Here is a 19,363-nt window from a genome sequence, read left to right as displayed (position 1 = left end):
TCATAGTTTGTGGAGGTGGCCTGCACCCACAAACATGCTACAAGGGCCTGTGTCCCTCTGGACACACCCCAACATGCAGCCACAGGCCTCCCACCTGGCTGGGGTTGCGAGATTCCATACTGCCCCCACGAGGCCCTTGCTCCACTGTGCATCCCTCAAGTGTGTGTGTCCCCCCATACTCCCATACACTCCTGCTGCCACATCGGCCCTGTAGTTAGGGTCTATCCACCTGGACCTCTGGGTCCCATGGGAGCAGGATCACCTTGCTGCTGAGTGTTGTGAAGTTATCCTAAGAGCCCCACCCCATTCCTATCCCCAGCCTCCGTAAGGCATGTCTGGAGGTAAGCGGCTTGCAGCTCCACTGACTAGCCAGGGCCCAGCAGTTCCCCACACTGGTGGAAAGCCTCAAAGATGTGATGTTCCAGGGATGATCCTTCTAAGGGGTCCTGTGCCAAGAGAATGGGGCCCCTGTGAGGGAGTCTGGCTCATTTCTGGACTTTGGAGCAGAGCCCAGATCCTCCCCCTCCCAGGAAGCTATGAGTATCAGGCACTTTAGTGTCTAGTTTCTACCTCTGAGGAGCTGGGCGGGAAAGATTTCAGCCTGCCACAGAGTTGGAATGGAGCGGCTGCCTTCTCTCTAGCCCGCAGGCCCTTTCAGGGGGCATTTGGCCCCCGTGTCCTGCACAGACAAGCAGGAGGGCTGGGGGATGGGGCTGGACGATCCTCCTTGATGAAATGCAGATGCTGCCCCACTCGCTGGGACAACAGGAAATTCCCTAGACTTGGGTGTTTACTTCTTGGAATCCTTGTCAGCTGTCTGACCATGGAGCCAGGCTGGAGACAGGAGGGGCTGCGTGGGGCCTGTGTGTTCCCACTGTGCCTCGGCACTTTTGTGGATCACTGGCACGAGAGGGTAGGTCGTTTAGGGAATAGGGTGAGTGGGTAACACTGGTTTCAGGGAGAAGTCCGTCACGATAAGGCTTGGAGTTTGAGGTGCCACCGCACCCTGCTCTGGCCTTTCCACAAGTTCATTTCTACCCTGCAAAGCCCTATGGCCTTCTCAGAGAGCCAGGTAGGGGGTGTGGGGACCTAACTCACATGTTTCCTTGGCCTCAGTAGTTGGCTGGAAGCTGACAGTCACTTGTCCTCACAGCAAGGCAGTATGGGAGAACATGGCACGCATGTGCGTGAAGACCCAGCGGCTGGACGTGGCGAAAGTGTGCCTGGGGAACATGGGTCATGCTCGAGGCGCCCGAGCACTGCGCGAGGCTGAACGTGAGCCAGAGCTGGAGGCCCGAGTGGCCACATTGGCCATTCAACTGGGCATGCTGGTGAGTGACCCTGAGTCAGAATTGAGCACAGGGGAGCAAAAAAATGGGGCTGGGGGTCTGGCGAGGTGGCGCTAGAGGTAAGGTGTCTGCCTTGCAAGCACTAGCCAAGGAAGGATCGCGATTTGATCCCCCGGCGTCCCATATGGTCCCTCCAAGCCAGGGGCGATTTCTGAGCGCTTAGCCAGGAGTAACCCCTGTGCATCAAATGGGTGTGCCCCCCAAAAATGAGGATGGGCCTATTTGCAGCTGTTCAACCTGGGAGGCCCCGCTGGGTCAGCATGGAATAGCACCCTCCAACTTTCAAGCAAAGAAGAGCTGCAGAAAGCCTTGTATGGTCTCCTGTCTCCGCACAGCCCATGTGTTGAGTGGCCAGAGGCCACTGGTGGGTGGGCCATGGCTTATGGGACAATTGGCATGGGAGGATGGGGACACACCAGAGACAGGTTGTGGGGCCAACCTCTCCCCCACTTTCTCCAGTAAGTGGGATATCTTTGTACCTGTGCCTGTTTCTGGGTGTTCGCCTATTCAGGTGTCCATGTGCCCATATGTCTGTCCCTGGGTGTCTTCTGCTTTGGGGCCTATTCATGGGGAATGAGCTGGCTCCCCCTACAGGAAGATGCAGAGCAGCTGTACAAGAAGTGCCAGCGCTATGACCTACTCAACAAGCTGTATCAGGCGTCTGACCAGTGGCAAAAAGCTGTAGAAGTAGCAGAGCTGCAGGACCGTGTGCACCTACGCACCACCTACTACAGCTATGCGCAGCACCTGGAGAACAGTGCCAACCGCAGCCGGGCCCTCAGCTAGTGAGCATGGGGCACCCAGAGACTCCCATGCTCCTCACAAAGGCCCCTCAGTGCGACTCAGTGTCCTCCCTTCAACCTCCCACAGCTACGAGAAGTCTGATACCCACCGCTTCGAGGTGCCACGGATGCTCTCAGAGGACCTGCAGGCCCTGGCGCTCTACATCGACAAGATGAAGGACAAGTGCGGGCACCCAGACAGGGTGCGGTGGGGCACTTTGGGCACCCTGCCTGGGCCTGCTGACCCCTGACTTCTCCCTGTGGCGGCCTGCAGGGCCCTGTGGCGGTGGTGGGCACAGTATCTGGAGAGCCGGGCAGAGATGGATGCCGCACTGCAATACTATGGTTTGGCCCAGGACTACTTCTCCCTGGTCCGTATCTACTGCTTTCAGGGCGACATCCAGAAGGTGGGTAGTGTTTTCGGGGCTGCCCACATGGGCCGTGGAGGACTGGGCACCTGCGACCCAACTTTCTTCTCCGCAGGCAGCCGAAATCGCCAACAAGACTGGGAATTGGGCCGCCTCGTACCACCTAGCCCGGCAGTATGAAAGCCAGGATGAGGTGCGGCAGGCTGTGCACTTCTACACGCGCGCACAGGCCTTCAATAATGCCATTCGCCTCTGCAAGGTGTGAGTGCTACTGGGGAGCTCTGGGCTGTCGGTGGGGCTCCTGTTCAACCCCTTCTGCTTGGGGCTTTCTGCAGCTGGCACCCCAGGGGTTCTCAGTTGCTCCCATAGTACCTGCTGGCTCCAGGGAAGCAGCAGTGTGGCCTGTGGGAAGACCCTGTCAGCTCAGTGTCACCCCTTGTCCCCCTACCCGCAGGAGAATGGCTTGGATGACCAGCTCATGAATTTGGCCCTGCTCAGCTCCCCTGAAGATATGATTGAGGCCGCGCGCTACTATGAGGAGAAGGGCGAGCAGTTGGACAGAGCCGTGATGCTGTACCACAAGGTGTGTGTGTGTGTGTGTGTGTATACACACATATATATATATGAAGAACGGCAAGCAGCTGGATGGAGCCATACTGCTCCACCACAAGGGTGTGTGTTATACACGTCTGTTTGTGTATCCCCGCACGACCCCCTACAAGGCTGAGCTCTGTGTGCCCACAGGCCGGCCACTTTTCCAAGGCCCTGGAGCTGGCCTTCGCCTCTCAGCAGCTCGGAGCCCTGCAGCTTATTGCCGAGGATCTGAATGAAAACTCGGACCCTGCTCTCCTGGCCCGCTGCTCTGACTTCTTCCTGGAGCATGGCCAGTACGAGAAGGCCGTGGGGCTGCTGCTGGCCGCCAAGAAGGTAAGGACAGGCCTAGGCTGGAGGGGGGGAGAAAAGGCCCAGACGCTGCTGCCTACTGTGGGCCGAACCATGAAAGGGGCTATCAGAGAAAATCTGATTGCACGCTGGGTTGGGAGCCACACCAGAGATGCTCAGGGCTGACTCCTGGTGCTTAAGAGACCAGATGTGACACTGCCCACATGGGAGTCAGGAGGCTTAAGCCCTGCCCACTCCCAGCCCTCAGGTAGCTGTTTTGGTTCACCAGGGACTGGGAGGTAGCTGGCAGGGCTGCAATGCAGCTTTGTTCTTTCCATTTGTGCATCCCCCAATACTCTTTCATCCCCCAAGTTTGAATACTGGGGTGACCCAGGTCATCCTGGTACTGCTGGACCTGAGCATCCCCTCATGGACCCATTAGCCCAGCAGGTGGCGCCCTAGGACTCCTGAGCACAACTCAGGAACCCCCTTGCCCCATTAAAAGAAAAGGAGATAGGGGGCCGGGCGGTGGCGCTGGAGGTAAGGTGCCTGCCTTGCCTGCGCTAGCCTAGGACGGACCGCAGTTCGATCCCCCGGCGTCCCATATGGTCCCCCAAGAAGCCAGGAGCAACTTCTGAGCGCATAGCCAGGAGTAACCCCTGAGCGTCACAGGGTGTGGCCCAAAAACCAAAAAAAAAAAAAGGAGATAGGGGCCAGAGCAGTGGCGCAAGTGGTAGGGCGTTTGCCTTACATGCACCAACCTAGGACCACGGTTCAATCCCCAGCATCCCATATGGTCCCCCAAGCCAGGAACGATTTCTGAGTGCATAACCAGGAGTAACTCCTGAGCGTCACTGGGTGTGGCCCAAAAACAAAAAGGAAAAAAGAAAAGGAGATAGAGCAGGTCTTGCATATAAAGCCTTATCCTGTCTCCCAATGAGAGAAACAGCCCAGATCCAGCTTGGGTTAAGCTGGCAGAGGAGAAAGGTCAGGCACCCTTAGTAAGAAAGCAGACTGTGGGTACATAGCCCCATAAAACTCACATTCCCAGGCCAGAACATATATATATATATATATATATATATATATATATATATATATATATATATATATATATATATATATATATATAAAATGGCACAGTGCATGCAGCCAACCCAGGTTTGACTCCTGGCTACCTCATATGGTCCATCCCCAGCATCTCCAGGGTTGACTCCTGAGTGCCGAGCTAGAAATAATCCGAGCACCGCCATGTGTGGCAAAGGTATCTTTCCTATATTCACATACGCATTTATACATACACACATGCTCATGTATGTACACACAGACACAAGAATGTGCACTTAGCTTCTTCCACAAGCCGACTCGTGCGTGAGCCACTCTCCTGACCACTATTCTGGCCAAGAGAGTGGTGAAAGACTGAGACATGAGTGGCCCCGTCACAGACCTGCACTTTCATGGTAGTACCATGAGGCCCTGCAGCTGTGCCTGGAGCAGAACATGACCATCACCGAGGAGATGGCTGAGAAGATGACAGTGCCCAAGGAGTCCGGCAACATGTCTGAGGCTGCGCGGCTTGAGCTTCTGGAGCAGATCGCCAGCTGCTGTATGCGCCAGGGCAGCTACCACCTGGCCACCAAGAAGTACACACAGGCCGGGAACAAGCTGAAGGTGAGGGGGCTTGATTTCCCTGCCCTTGGCTGGCTTGAAAACACCTCCAGGCCACCCCTGACCGCCATTCCCCTTGTGTCCAGGCCATGAGGGCGCTGCTTAAGTCTGGGGACACAGAGAAAATCATGTTCTTTGCTGGTGTCTCGCGGCAGAAGGAGATCTACATCATGGCCGCCAACTACCTGCAGTCACTGGACTGGCGCAAGGAACCAGAGATCATGAAGAACATCATCAGCTTCTACACCAAGGGCCGTGCCCTGGACCTACTGGCCGGCTTCTATGATGCCTGTGCACAGGTGGGAGGTGGGATGGGGATAAGGGGGCTGGGGGCTAAGGGCGGGGGAAGTACCAGGGGCCTAACTGCTGTCATACAGGTGGAAATCGATGAGTACCAGAACTACGACAAGGCGCACGGCGCTCTCATTGAGGCCTACAAGTGCATGTCCATGTCCAAGGCCAAGAACCCCCTGGATCAGGAGGCCAAGCTGGCGCAGCTACAGAACAAGATGGCATTGGTGAAGCGTTTCCTCCAGGCCCGCAGGTGTGCTCGGCTGTCTTCCCACCTGATCAGGCTTTAGAGGAGACCGAGGGCACTCAGCTCCAAAGCAGGGTCACAGCTTCCCTCCTCCATTCTGTGGTCCCTCAGACCAGGGCTTCCTAAAGGGAACACACACACACACACTCACACACTTCAGTGGGTAGCATGGTCTTACACACACACACACACTTCAGGGGTAGCATGGTCTTACACACACACACACACACACACACACACACTTCAGGGGTAGCATGGTCTTACCAGGGCTTCCTAAAGGGACCATAAACACACACAACACACATAGTTCAGGGGGTGGCATGGTCTTGCTTGCATTTGCGCACACACACACACACAATTCAGGGGGTGGCATGGTCTTGCTTGCCAGCAGGCTGACCTACAGGGTACATGAAGGAATTCTGAAAAGGGAGGCAGCAGGCTGACTGAGTCTGGGGGCTCTGTCTTCTGCAGGATATACGCAGACGACCCCAAGGAGTCAGCCCGGCAGTGTGAGCTGCTTCTAGAGGAGCCTGAGCTGGATGGCAGTGTCCGCGCTGGTGATGTTTACAGCTTCCTGGTGGAGCACTGCTTGCAGAGTGGCAACTTCCAGGCGGTGAGGGAGGCCCAAGAACATACTAGCCCCCTGCTCCATGTGAAGGGCCCAGACTTAGGACACCTATAGGTTCTTCTCCCCACCCCCACTGCCTCACCTGTGTGGGCGCAGCCAGAACAGTGTTTCCCAGGCAGTTCAACAGCGGTGGTGTGTGCTGAGCCCCAGGCCTTACCAGTCCAGTGACCAAACACTTGTGGACTCTCACATCGTGGCTCTGGGGTCTCAGACCCTGGCCTTACCCTACCCAAATCTGCAGGTCCACCTGTCTCAAGTGTCTCGTTTATAAAGCAGCAGCCATGAGGGTCCTGCGTCCGTGTCCCCTCCCCCCACCGCCACACACTGACCACTGGTGGGTTCTGTGCACACCCCAGGCCTACAGGTATCTGGAGGAGATGCGAAAACGGCTGCCTGCATCCAGCATGTCCTATTACGTCAGCCAGCGCACAGTGGACGCCGTACACCAGGGCCTGGGCCTCCCACCTGCCCATGCCCCAGCCGAGCGTGTCCGCTACAATAGCATGGAGGACTCCAGAGATGTGGCCGAGGAAGTGCTGGAGGAGGTAGACAGTGGCCCCTGAAGCTACAGCCTGCCTGTGGCCAGAAGGCTCTTCTAGAACATTCCAAGTGGAATGAATGGTAGCTGCCAGGGCTAAACATGGCAGTTGAGAGGAAATGGACAGCCAGGGCAAGCCCAGCAGCAGGGGCCGTGGGCACTGGTAAGACCCCACTCCAGCCCCAACCTAGTAGACGCAAGCCCGGAGAGGAATGCCCACAGAGAGGGAGGGGACCTGCACACCCATCAATGTCTGACACCCCAATAAAGTGCAGCTCATGGGCATGTCTGTCCTTTATTTCACACTCGGGGCGTGGGGCCATGGCGCAGACCCGACTCAGGTCTGCAGCCCTGGAAGCAGCTTATCCTGCAGTTTCCGCAGAAGTAGCAGCGCCTTCACAGCCAGCAGCCTGCAGTCCTGGTCCGGATCCTGCTCAGCCACATCTGCGCAGTGCAGCAGGGAAGGACTTGAGGTGTGGGGTAGCTGAACTTGCAGCCCCTTCTGGGCAGGACCCTGCTATCCCGGAGACACTTGACCAAATGTCCCCCACCCCCATGCAGTTGACAGGGGCTAGACAAGGGCCAGGAACTCAGGACCAGGACGCGGCTCCCGTGGCCACGGCTCACCTGTTAGCCAGGCCCCAGCTTCTAGCAGCTCTTCAGGAAGGTCCTCCAACAGGCGCTCAGCAGGCGTGCTCAGTAGCACCGAGGACACGGCAGACAGCAGCCCCTGGCGCACATATCTATGGACAGTACAAATAAGCCCCAAGCACAGCCAGGACGGCGCCTGTGTATGAGGAGTCCCGGGGAGCCGCCCACACTCACGCGTCACTGTGGAACCGCAGGGCCCAAACGAATTCCAGCAGGGCTTTGCCCATGGCCCCAGCTGCCTGCAAGAGCAAATCAGGGGTGGGCACAAGCCCAACCCAGCCCCCTGGGCCCCACTGCCCTCTGGCCCTGCTTACTTACCGAGGTATTTACTGACAGGTACATGAGGGCCCCCAGGGTGTGGGCCAGGCGCCCCAGAACCAAGCTGTCATTCCCCAGAAGGTCAAAGGTCACCAAAGGCCTACAACAGAACCAAGGGGATTGGCAATGGGGGGTTCTCGGGCAGCCACAGCTCTACTGGGTGCCCACCCGCAAAATCCCAGGCTGACCTGCTGACCTGTCAAATTGCTGGATGAGGGGGAAGAAGAAGCAGCCAGCCAGCAGAGTGAAGCGGTTGGGGTTGCCAGCTGGGATGCACCTGGAATTGCCCTGGCCAAGAGAACAGCGCTTGGGATTTCCTCCCCAGGGCCTTTCCCTCTTCCTGGTCCCCCGCAGCCAAATGGGAGTTGGAGCCCCCTCTGAGGACCCACGGCCAGACAGAATAGGCTGCCCTACCCCACCCTGTCCACCTGCGACAGCCGCCGGGTCTTCTTCTTGACTCGCTCCTCCACCACAGCTCGCCAAGTAGGGACTGGGGCTGCAGGGGCCAGGGGGACGCTCAGGGGAGATTTCCTGGGGCGCCCAGGCCGAGACAGCTCCTGCGCTGCCAGCGTTAACACCTGAGGAACAGGAGGGAGGTCCGTCAGACACTCCATGAAGCAGCGCCTCATGGGCCCAGCCAAGATTTGCCCAAATTGGGCAAATCTGCAGCTCTCAAGCTCACAGCAATGGAAGGAGAGGTGGCCTTGGACACAGCCAGAAAAGGCCTGTGGCGGGGTTGGCCACACATGGCCAGGGGGCGGCCACAGGGCTGACTCCAGAAACTAGCAGGAAGCAGCAGCCCCTTACCCTGCCTAACACCACTGCCTGGTGCTGCCCCTTGGGACCTCAAGGGGCTTCAGTACCACATGCTGCCCTGGTACCACCCCAGGGCAGGACCAAGTAATCAGACCATAAAAATGGCATGAGCCCCAACTGGAGGGTGGGTGTGCCAGGGGGACCAGACTGCTGGGTAGATTCACGTGGGCCGAGGCACTGACTGGGCACTCACATCCAGCACATCCATGCGTTGTCGCAGGCTGTAGTTGATTGCGTAGAACTGGGAGGTCAGATACTTGGCCACCTGTGCTAGAAGATCGAGGTCCCTGTGGCAGCCTGACCACACTTGGCCTTTGCCCAGGGGACAGGCCTCACTCCAGACTCACAGGCATCGGGTCTGTGACTGTCACAGCCACCAAGGCTCGCTGGCGCAGCCCCTCGAAGTCCTCCATGCTGGTCTTTTTCTCCAGGTGCAGCAGCACCGCGGCCAGCTCCACGCTCACCTGCACCAGCAGCCCATGGCCAGGAGGTAAGGGGCAGCTCACACACTGCCCCGCTCCACAGGTGTATGGGCTGCCCTCCTCACGCTCCTCACCTCTCGGGCCGCAGCCAGGTTCCGGGCAATCAGCCCCTCGAGTGCCCTCAGGGCCGCCTCCCAACGCTCAAAATCCTCCGACGAGGTCAAGGCTGTCGAGCCAGAGTGGTCAGGCCCAGCATTTGGTTGGGCCCAGAGTACAGCCACCTCCCCAGCTCCACCCAGACGTACCTTCCACACAGTCACGCACGTACAGGGGCGCCTTGCTGCTCTTGAGCTCCCTGTCCCCTGACATGTCGTAGGGAACAAACTCATCGTCACTAGGAGCAGAGCAAGGAGCCAGATGTCACCTGAGGCAGGTAGCCAAAGGCAGAAGAGCAAGGTCTGCCCCAAGTGCCCAGGGCTCACCTGTCAAGTTCCGAGTCAGAGCCACAGGACTGGGGTTTGCTGTCCACACTCCGCTCACAGGGAATCTCAGTGGTCACTGATGTGGTCACGGGGCTTTAGAAATGGAGGAAGGAGATTCCAACAGGCCGGCTGCAGGTAAGTACCCAGGGGACCCACCTTGCGGCCCAGGGATGGCTCTGCTGGTGGGAAAGAACCAGTGAGAGGAACGTGGGACCTGGGGCACGGGTCTCACCCTGTCTCCAAGGGACTGTCCCCTGCAGGCCGAGGCTCCACCAGGGCCAGCAGCTCACGGCTGAGCTCATCTTCTTCATACTGCAAGCACAGAGGACATGCCCTGAGCCCAGGGCGCTGGGGTCTCATAGCCGGGGGTGTTCCCAGGAAAAGGTGTGTGTGTGCCTGCCTGTACTGGGTCCCCAACTCACCTGGAACTTCAGGGGTGGCGCCTCAGGGTGAATCCGGGCACTGGCTACCTCAGCCACGACCATGCCCAGTCGTCGCACGGCAGGGAGGCTGCTGTCCAGGTGGCACTTCACCCCCGCCATCAGACTGGCCATCAGCTCTGCATGGGACAGCAGGCTGCTGTAGGTGGAGCCCTCAGGGGTGGGGATGGGACATGGGGGCAGGACTGGGGCATGAGGACAGAATGCAGGGCAGTGTCAGGCCCCAGGGAGCAGTGGGGATTGGCTTACCATCCTGGCAGTCACTGAGTGCAGTAACAGGCAGCTGCACCAAGCACAGGAGCACAGCCTTGCTGATATAGCGCTGCTGGTCCAAGGGTGCATGGCGGACGGCGCTGCTGCTGCCCCATGTTTCCAGGAGGTCCTTCAGAGCCTGGGGGCCACCACCATCAGACATCCATCCACCCCTCCCACCTACCACTTCCCAGACCTTGCTAACCTGAACCAAGAGCGGCCGCTGACGGCTGTCCATAGCAAGGTACCCCAATAGGTTCTGCAGCGCGGATACCTGCATGGATACCAAGCAGTGGGCAGTGAATGGGCAGTGGGATGGTCATATTCCTCCTGATCCTACACACATACACACACACACATACACACACATGCATGGATGCCAAGCAGTGGGCAGTGAATGGGCAGTGGGATGGTCATATTCCTCCTGATCCTACACACATACACACACACACACATGCATGGATGCCAAGCAGTGGGCAGTGAATGGGCAGTGGGATGGTCATATTCCTCCTGACCCTACACACACACACACACACACACACACACACACCTGCCCTTGAGGACACTTCCCCACACTTGCCAGTACTCACCGACAGCCGGTACTGAAGAAGCAGCAGTTTCCGGGTCAGGACGAACTGGGCCTTTGGACTTTTCACCACCAGGTCCCCCAAGAGTCGAGAAAGGACTTCGGGGCTGAGGGTGGGGTTTGAGGGAGTCACTAACCCTGACCTGGGACCCAGCTCTGTGCTGCCGCCTCTGGAACTGAGGTGTGGCCACACTCTGATGGGCATAAAGGGCACCACTGAGGTGCTGGGGCCCTGGCAGCCCTGCTCCGGGCACAGGGAAGAAGAAGGCAGTAGGGGATGGATGTGTGCCTCCCCCAGGCAAGGCAGCAGGCTCCAGAGTTTGACAGAGCCCTGACACCAGCTCAGAAGCTGTGGCATCTTCACCAAGACTCAACGGAGAACCAGGTAAGACAAGGTCCAGCAGCCCTGATCCCCACACCAGAACCCATGACACCCAGGGCACCACCAGCCAAGCACCTTCTGCTCTACACAGACAGACCCAGCGCCAGCCACCAGCCACAACACACAGGCCCAGGGTCTCTCCCAGACAGCCCTCTTGCTCAGGGGATACCATAAAGGTCTCAGGTCAAAAAAAAAAAAAAAAAAAAAAAAAAAGGTCTCAGGTCAACCAGTTGGGGGTCAGGGAGCGCCTCCCTGAGGAGCGTCACAGCCCCGGGAGCGACGGACTCTCCCACTCACCCCGCCACAGCCTCCACTAGCCCTGTCAGCACAGCCTCCACAGCGCGATCAGGCACTTGCTCTGCCAGGCGCCAGCACACTCGCTGCCACAGGCAGCTGCCATCCGTGAGTGATGTCAGCTGGGGCACCAGCACGCCCAGAACCTCCCCTGGAAAAGGCGCCGGCATGAGTCCAAAGTGCCCAGCCAGGACCACCACAGGGCCACCCCAGCCGCACGTGCAGTGACCCCAACTCACGGTGTCTCCCGAGGACACACGCCTTCCCAAGAGCCTGGGATACGAAGGCCACAGAGCAGTGGGTGCCACCTGCACAGGAGAAGGGGGCTGAAGGGCGCATGGTGGGCAGGAAGCCCCGAGCCTGGCTGCTCAGAGCTTGCAGGAGCTAGTGAGTTTGGGGCGCAGGGTGGGGGCAGGAGGCCTCGAATCGCCAGAGAGGGTCTGGCTGCAGCCAAAGTCCTTGCTATGCCAGCCACTGGATGTACCGGGCCGTGGACACAGTCCCAGCACCACAGCATCCCCAATGGATTCCCGGGTGGTGACAGGCCTCACCCCGTAAGGAGCACACAACGCTCTGCAGGGCCCCCAGGACCGCCTCGCCCAGTAGCGGGAAGTAGTTCTGGGGTAGGAACTCAGGCAGGTTCTCTCGCTGCAAACGGTTGGCCAGGCGGTCGGGCAGGCCCACCACACGGCTCAGAAGTGGCTCCTGGAGCAAGGAGAAGGCTGGCTCAGGCTGTTGCCTGCATTGCTCCTCCAACACCGCCACCAGCCGTCCAGTGCCCAGAAACTTGGCCAGCAAGCACGCCATCTTCGTAAGACGGAAGCTGGGGCTGAAGCAAGCACAGGATCAGTAGGGCCTGGGTCCCTGCAACCCCCTCCCTGGGCAACCCCAGGAGCAATGCACGTGCTGCCTGTCAGCTGGGCAGCCCTGAACCAGGACCCTGCCCTCGCTGCAGGGTTAACCCAGCCACGGTATTTTCAGGGGCACTTGGCTGCCTCCACCCCAAACTCACCACGAAGCACCCTCAATGCCTTCCATCAGCACTAGGAAAGCTTGGCCAGCCGGGCCCTCCAGGAAGAAATTGGTGCACAGCTGCTCCAGCTGATCTTCAGGCAGCAGCTGCAGCCAGTGGGGACTCAGGGCGCCCAGCAGACCCCGCAGAAGGGATGCAAAGTGGAAGCGGGCGAACTCCTGTTGCTCCTCCGGGGGCGCCGGGCTCTCAGCTCCGCTCAGGTAACGCTTCAGGGTCCCCAGCGTGCAGGCGATGTGGCTGCCATCCTCAGAGGAGAGGGCTTGCAGGGCCTCCTGGACCTCCAGGCGGACGGCACGGGCCGGCTCCATCCTGGAGGTGGTGGAGAGACTATCCAGCCCCAGAGCCTGGGGCCACTGCACAGCTCCCGGGGCCTCCACCCCCAGGTCCTGCACCAACCTCTCAGGGATCAGTGGGGTGCAGCGGGTGGTGCACGGCCTAGGTATGCATGCACCCGAGCCCAGGTGGGCGCTCAGAGAAGCTCAGGGCACCCTCGGGCAGGTAGATAGTTAGTTGCCCACCTGGGGGAGCAAGGGATGCGGCCTGTCACCCCCTGCAAGCTGGGTGGGAAAGGATGCCTGGGGCGGGAAGGGACCCGGGGGCTGAAAGGGGTTGCTTCAGGCAGCAGGGTCCCCCAAAGGACCAAAGAATCGCGGCTGAGCGCTCAGATCCGCCGACCGACGACCCCCGGGAGTCCCAGAATCGGCTCCGCTTGCAGCACCAGAAGCAGCTGCCATGGAAGCCCGGAAACGGGAAGAGACTTGGGCGCTCGACGGCCTGTGCGCATGCGCAGGAGGCGTAGCCCCGGGGATGCGCGAGAACGGGCCGCGCGGGCTTGTGGGGTTTGTGGGCGTGTTCTTTGTGAACGTATGTTTGTGGGCGTGGTTTTGTTCGGCTGCGCCGTGGGGGCGTGGCCCAGGCATGAACCCGGCCCAGGTAGTGAACCCGCTGTGTCTGTCCACCAGAGTTTGGCCCTCCAGGGACTGTGGCCTCTTTGGAGATGTGGACCACCAGAGAAGGACAGCGGCTGGGATGCCATAGCTGGGAAGTCGGTAGCAGCCTGCATTCACCCAAGTGGGTTTGTGTGTGTGTGTGTGTGTGTGTCCCAAAATAAGATCAAAGCCACAAGCCACGGGCCGGAGAGATAGCATGGAGGTAAGGCGTTTGCCTTTCATGCAGGAGGTCATCGGTTCGAATCCCGGCGCCCCATATGGTCCCCTGTGCCTGCCAGGAGCAATTTCTGAGCCTGGAGCCAGAAATAACCCCTGAGCACTGCCAGGTGTGACCCAAAAACCACAAAAAAAAAAAAAAAAAAAAAAAAAAAAAGCCACAAGCCACATCTCAGGTGCTGCAAGGGCAGTGACAGTGCATATATGGGTCAGCCTGGGGGCGCTGGGAAACCTCAGGATGTTCTAGCCTGGACTGGTGTTGTGGGGGAAATCTGAGAATCCTTATTTCCCCAACAAAGTCTCTGAGCATATGTCAGATGGCAGCTAGCAGGTAGAAAAATTAGTCAAGGGGTTGGAGAGAGCACAGCTGTAGGATGGCCCCAATGGATCCCTGATACCACCAGGAGGAGTCCCTGAGCACTCAAACAACACTCCTCTAAAAGAGAATAATTAGGGCCTGTGCAGTACTACCACTGCTAAGTTGCTTGCCTTGCACACAGCTGCCCTGGTTTGGATAACCAGCATCCTGGTTTGGATAACCAGCATCCCATATGGTCCCCAAGTATTGCCAGAAGTTATCCCTGGTGCAAAGCCAGTAATAAGCCCTGATCACTGCCAGGTGTGACCCAAAAACAACAAAAGAAGACTTGGGTGACCTGGCCACAGAAACCCCAGGGACTAGAAGAGGAGGAGTTGTACAGAGGCAGTACAGCCCTAAGACCTGTATTTTTGAGAGCCAGAGCTCAGCCACCCACACTTCTTGTGCCCAGATAAGTTCATGTGAGACCCTGTACCCCCTCCTTCATGCTGGATGCTGCCCCCACTGCTCACATGGCTCCGCCGGCAGGAACACGGAGACTGCTGGCGCCTGCTAAAACCATCAACCCCTCTGGCCCCATGCAGCCACTTCCCAGAGAGATTGTTTGCCTGCCCCCTGTTCGTCTCCCTGGGAACTGCCAGAACCCGTGGGCTGGACGGGGCTGGACTGTCTGGTTCCCAGCTGCAGACTAGAGAGGGGCTCAGGACAAGTGGAAGGCACCTGCTCCCGGCGTGGAGATGGGATGCTCAAGCAGGACACTTGGGCTGTCCCTGCTGTGGATCTGCCTTTGTCTTCATGTGGCTCCATCACAGGATACAGGCCCTCCTAGGCACAGTAAGCCCCTGCTGGCATGGCTGCGACGGCTGGAGGAGCAGGTATGTGCCCCCCCCCCCGCCTCTTGCCCAGAAATAGTTTTCTGACTTTGTTTTTGTTTGTTTTGGGTTTTTGGGTCACACCTGGTGATGCTCAGGCCTGTGTCCAAGGGATTGATCCTGGCAGGGACCATTAGGGGTGTTGAGAACAAACCTAGTCAGCTTTGTGTAAGTCAAGTCTTGTCCCTTGACTCTCTCTAGCCCCCCCTTCCAGTTAGTGTTTCTTTTTTTTTTTTTTTTTTTTTTTTTTTTTTTGGTTTTTGGGTCACACCCGGCAGTGCTCAGGGGTTATTCCTGGCTCCAGACTCAGAAATTGCTCCTGGCAGGCACGGGGGACCATATGGGACGCCGGGATTCGAACCGATGACCTCCTGCATGAAAGGCAAACACCTTACCTCCATGCTATCTCTCCGGCCCCAATGTGTTTCTTAACTTACCAGAAGTGAGGAAGATTCTGGCAGTGTGTGGCAGAAGGGGCCATGGGATATGGGACACAGACATACAAGCATAGACACATATGCCATGGGTTCTGGGGACATGATACCATGCCTGTGTGGGTCGGAACTTGATCCTGAGTGCTGGAGGGGAGAATCTCCTCAGGTTGATCCTCACAAATGGCTCATAAGCTCACACTGCTACCTGTCCACTCAGAAACCAGACCCCAGGAGTAATGGGGTACAGGGAGCCGCTGTATCTCCACAGTGCCCAGGGAGCCCTGCCTGGGATGACCAAATGAGCTCGTCCACTGTCAGGAGGGGTGACAGACGAGAATGGAACCTCCAAAGTTCCCACTGCGTGTGTCCTGCTGCAGGTCCAGACGCTGCAGGAAGTGACTGTGGCTCAGCTCCAGGATGTCACCCTCCGTATGAACGCGCAGTTCCACAACCTGAGCTTGGACAGCAGGGCAGTGGCCCAGGTCCTCAACCACTCGCAGGTGGCACTACATGGCACCCTGGGCCACCTGAAGACTGCACTGAGGAAGACACAGCGCCAGGGCCACAAGACAGACACACGGCTACAGGCTCTGGGGGCTGCCCTGAATTGGAGCAAGGGCCAGCAGGCGCAGGAGCAGGAGGCACAGAGAGAAGCACTGAGCAGCCTGGCCCTAAACGTGCGGGACCAGCAGGCCATGCTGGCTAAGCTCCTGCACCTTGTGCAGAGCCAGGGGGCTAGGTTGGCTGCACTGGGGCTGCTTCTACAGGGGACAGGGCCTGGCACGGCTGTCCCGCCCAGCCCACCACCCCTGAGTATACCTGAGCCACCACAAGGTAAAGAGACACTCTCAGCACCTTCTGAGCCTGGAGTCCATCCCCAGGACTTCACAGACCATCTTGGGGCCACACAGGTGCCCACTAGCCTCAGAAGCCAGAGCCCACGATCCCACGAAAACTATCAGAAAAGTAAGTGCCCCATCTCCCCTGCCTCTCACATGCGTACCCCTGCCTCAGTGAGCCCTAACCTGGTGTTTGGGGTGAGCACCCACTCTTAGGTTGGTGGAAGCTGGCCAGGGCACAAGAACCCCCTTCACAGCCCAGTCTCGGTGTCCCTGGGGGTGGAGAGTTTGCTAGAGGCCACCCTGCCAGAGGCCATGCAGGCACAAGTCTGACAAGTAAAGATTTTTCTGATGACTGCGTTTAAAAGGGGAATAAGCAGGGTAGGGAAGCCAGGAGGTTTACAGCTAACCCTAGGCAGAGAGAGGGAGAAGAATCAGTCAGAGGACCAGAGAAGAGGGAAAGGCAAGAGTAACAGAGCAGTAGAAAGTGTGTTCAGACAAGAGGTTTTCTAGTAGTTGGGCAGCAACCTTCCAGAGAAGTCATCTGGAAATGCAACCAGCATTCAGGAGCCAGCCAGGAGAAACAGCCACCCACCCCACTCCCCACACTTGAGAAGGGGGGTTATATAGTCCCTGAGCAACTACTACTAAAGGACAGTGACCAGGGGGTCCTTCTTTTTCTTTGGTTTCTGGGCTACATCTGGCCGCACTCAGGGGTTACTCCTGGCTCTGAGCTCAGAAATCACTCCTGGCAAACTTGGGGGCCATATGTGCTGCTGCTGCTGCTTGCAACAGTCCTACCTCCCTACTCACCATACTATTGCTACTCCAGCCCCTAGGGGGTCCTTCTTTTGGGGGGGGGGTTTGTGCCATACCTGGTGATGTTCAGGGGTTACTGCTGGCTATGCGATCAGAAATCCCTCTCACTTGGGGGACCATATGGGATGCTGGGAATTGAATCCAGGTCTGTCCTGGGTCAGCCCCATGCAAAGCAAACACCCCACTGCTCCTTCTTAACTTATTTCTCCACCTTTAAAGGGACAGACCCCTTTTTTTTTTTTTTTTTTGTGGTTTTTGGGTCACACCCGGCAGTGCTCAGGGGTTATTCCTGGCTCCAGGCTCAGAAATTGCTCCTGGCAGGCACGAGGGACCATATGGGGTGCCGGGATTCGAACCGATGACCTCCTGCATGAAAGGCAAACGCCTTACCTCCATGCTATCTCTCCGGCCCCCGGGACAGACCCCTTTTATGGCTGTCAGGGGCCATTGGAATTTGTGTAACCCAAGAGAGCTGAGGCCCTCTTCTTGTCCACCCCAGTTTGCAGCGTGGGTCCAGTGCTTGTCTTCCCCACTGCCTCCACCGAGAATGCCGTCTTCCTGCGATCCGGCTTCCAGGCTGGCCTGCGTGCCCTGTCAGTCTGCAGCTGGGTGCGTGCCGCCCCAGGCCACCTGGGCACCCTGCTGTCCTACGCCACAGAGGACAACGACAATAAGCTGGTGCTACATGGCCGCGACTCCCTGCCACGAGGCTCCATCCACTTGGTCATCGGGGACCCAGCCTTCCGGGAGCTGCCACTGCAGCCACTACTGGATGGCCACTGGCACCACGTATGCATCCTGTGGGCCTCGGACCCAGGCACCTATTGGCTGCATGTGGACCGCAGGTTGGTGGCCACGGGCTCTGGTTTCCGGAAGGGCTATGAGATACCGCCTGGTGGCTCTCTGGTGCTGGGCCAAGAGCAGGACAAGGTTGGGGGTGGGTTCGATAGCTCAGAGTCCTTCGTGGGGAGCCTGGCTGGCCTGGCCATCTGGGATAGAGTGCTGTTCCCCAAAGAAGTGTCAGAGCTGGCCATGGGACAGGCGCCCCCCAGAGGTGCCATCCTTACACTGGCAGATGCCACCCCCAAGGGCAGGGTACAGTGGGCCAATTGCTCCTGCCTTCAGCTCTGTCCCTGAAGCAGAAAATCTAGCACCTGCCCCACATTCCTAGGGCCACCAGACAGAGGGAGGGGAAGGCGCTGTCCCCTGTGTAGGAGGGAGCAGAGAGGTGATAAGGACTCTAGGACATGGGAAAGGCAGACAGGCAGAGATGGAGTTTGTGTGTCTGGCCTCCTGCCATGGCTCCTTATGGCATCCAGGCCTGTTCACTGGCCCCACATGGCCTCCGGCAGCTACAGGGCCTGGGAGCTGCACACAGGGCTGTGACTCAGCACATGGCCACCCCTCAGGGGACACAGGGTCATCTCCCCTGAGCTGACTGGGGCTACTATGGTCCCTTGGAGAGTTGTACCTGGTCCCTCCCAGCCCGATGTGCTCCCATGAGGCTGGACACGCCCCTGCTGTGGGAAGCTGAGCTGGCTGGATTGTCTCTCGACTCTGGGGGCTCTAATTGTATGCCGAGCTCCACACACCTGATGTCTTCTTAGCCACCCAAGTTCCCATGTCCTGGCCAGTGTTTGTCATTGCTTGCCATCACATGTCTTTTCTTTTGGGGCCAAATCCAGTGGTGCTTAGGCTAATTCCTGGCTCTGTCGGGCTAGGGGCCATATAAGGTGCTAGGGATGAAATCCTGATTGGCCGCATAAAAGGCAAACACCCTCCCCATTGTCCTATATCACTCTGATCCTATCGTATGTCTTTTTGACATTAGACAATATCAGAATTGTGACAATAAAAGCACCTGGACGGTTAGTATATGTAACTACAGTAAAATAATTAAATCTGTTTCCAAGCCTCGGTGCAATATAAACTCACTTGGAAGGTCAGTGGGAACAGAGAGGAGAGTTGTTTATGTGCGCATGTGTATATATGTGTGTGTGAAAGAGAGACAGGGTAGTGGAGAGCCCTGACATATTTTCCCCCTTTGTTTCTGGGCCACAACCAGCAGTACTCAGAGCTTTGTGCTCCAAGTGGGACTCTGGATCATCTGGGGTACTGGGCATTGAACCCACCCAGGTCAGCTGCATGCAAGGCAAGTGCCATCCCTGTTGCACTATGGCTCCGGCCCTGCACATTCATCTAGAGCGGACAAAGACAGAGCTTGGAAACAGACTGGTGGTTACCATCCGTGGAGAACAGCAGTGAAGTACAGAAGGAGGCTGCAGTGACCGTTAGCACCATTTGGCTGTGGTGGCCCTTGATATGCTCTAGGCTGCATAGAGGCCACCCCACCTCCCACCTGCGCCTGCCCATGAGTCAAGCTCAGGGAAGACATGTGATTGGAAACTCCCATGGGTCCTCGTGCCGGTGGATCCCTGAATCACATCCTGGCAGCTCTTCCACTGTGCTTGTGAGGATGGAAGGT

The 19,363-nt window shown here is 58.0% G+C and overlaps 3 protein-coding genes across 3 annotated transcripts in view; 2 read left to right on the top strand and 1 right to left on the bottom strand.

The window, feature by feature from the left end:
* IFT140 (intraflagellar transport 140) overlaps window positions 1-7,028 on the top strand; it is a 40,143-nt gene extending 33,115 nt beyond the window's left edge. Inside the window, exons 18-29 of the mRNA XM_049768404.1 lie at window positions 1,154-1,331; window positions 1,944-2,134; window positions 2,220-2,315; window positions 2,406-2,538; window positions 2,615-2,758; window positions 2,954-3,082; window positions 3,244-3,426; window positions 4,846-5,052; window positions 5,136-5,348; window positions 5,427-5,593; window positions 6,059-6,200; window positions 6,572-7,028. Of these exons, the coding sequence (XP_049624361.1) occupies window positions 1,154-1,331; window positions 1,944-2,134; window positions 2,220-2,315; window positions 2,406-2,538; window positions 2,615-2,758; window positions 2,954-3,082; window positions 3,244-3,426; window positions 4,846-5,052; window positions 5,136-5,348; window positions 5,427-5,593; window positions 6,059-6,200; window positions 6,572-6,778 (1,990 nt within the window). The 3' untranslated portion in view covers window positions 6,779-7,028. The remainder of the gene's footprint in view (window positions 1-1,153; window positions 1,332-1,943; window positions 2,135-2,219; window positions 2,316-2,405; window positions 2,539-2,614; window positions 2,759-2,953; window positions 3,083-3,243; window positions 3,427-4,845; window positions 5,053-5,135; window positions 5,349-5,426; window positions 5,594-6,058; window positions 6,201-6,571) is intronic.
* A 4-nt stretch (window positions 7,029-7,032) lies between these two features.
* On the bottom strand, window positions 7,033-13,165 carry TELO2 (telomere maintenance 2). The gene is made up of 21 exons (XM_049768405.1): window positions 12,948-13,165; window positions 12,409-12,738; window positions 11,948-12,225; window positions 11,636-11,704; window positions 11,400-11,547; window positions 10,725-10,827; window positions 10,340-10,408; window positions 10,132-10,273; window positions 9,865-10,001; window positions 9,675-9,754; window positions 9,443-9,535; window positions 9,266-9,354; window positions 9,095-9,186; window positions 8,886-9,002; window positions 8,732-8,803; window positions 8,151-8,300; window positions 7,919-8,010; window positions 7,723-7,822; window positions 7,579-7,643; window positions 7,381-7,496; window positions 7,033-7,197 (listed from the first exon to the last, which is right to left on the bottom strand). The coding sequence occupies exons 2-21, from the start codon at window positions 12,735-12,737 to the stop codon at window positions 7,091-7,093; spliced, it is 2,448 nt and encodes an 815-aa protein (XP_049624362.1). The 5' UTR covers window position 12,738; window positions 12,948-13,165; the 3' UTR covers window positions 7,033-7,090.
* Window positions 13,166-13,236: 71 nt separating this feature from the next.
* PTX4 (pentraxin 4) lies at window positions 13,237-18,223 on the top strand. Its single transcript, XM_049768857.1, has 4 exons — window positions 13,237-13,293; window positions 14,727-14,789; window positions 15,598-16,186; window positions 17,378-18,223. The coding sequence occupies exons 1-4, from the start codon at window positions 13,237-13,239 to the stop codon at window positions 18,013-18,015; spliced, it is 1,347 nt and encodes a 448-aa protein (XP_049624814.1). The 3' UTR covers window positions 18,016-18,223.
* The last annotated feature ends 1,140 nt before the right edge of the window (window positions 18,224-19,363 follow it).

Source organism: Suncus etruscus, chromosome 2 (genome assembly GCF_024139225.1).
Source record: "Suncus etruscus isolate mSunEtr1 chromosome 2, mSunEtr1.pri.cur, whole genome shotgun sequence".
NCBI lineage: Eukaryota > Metazoa > Chordata > Mammalia > Eulipotyphla > Soricidae > Suncus > Suncus etruscus.
This window is presented reverse-complemented; position numbering and strand designations above follow the sequence as displayed.

Excerpts from the sequence above, each read along its gene's own strand:
- TELO2 (XM_049768405.1), bottom strand. The coding sequence starts at position 12,737 with ATGGAGCCGGCCCGTGCCGTCCGCCTGGAGGTCCAGGAGGCCCTGCAA. Across the intron at positions 9,536-9,674 it reads GACAGTCCCTTGGAGACAGG|CCCCGTGACCACATCAGTGA; the intron begins GTGAGACCCGTG and ends CCATTTCTAAAG. Across the intron at positions 8,301-8,731 it reads AACGCATGGATGTGCTGGAT|GTGTTAACGCTGGCAGCGCA; the intron begins GTGAGTGCCCAG and ends CCTGTTCCTCAG.
- PTX4 (XM_049768857.1), top strand. The coding sequence starts at position 13,237 with ATGCGCGAGAACGGGCCGCGCGGGCTTGTGGGGTTTGTGGGCGTGTTC. Across the intron at positions 13,294-14,726 it reads TGGGCGTGTTCTTTGTGAAC|GATACAGGCCCTCCTAGGCA; the intron begins GTATGTTTGTGG and ends GCTCCATCACAG. Across the intron at positions 16,187-17,377 it reads CCACGAAAACTATCAGAAAA|TTTGCAGCGTGGGTCCAGTG; the intron begins GTAAGTGCCCCA and ends TGTCCACCCCAG.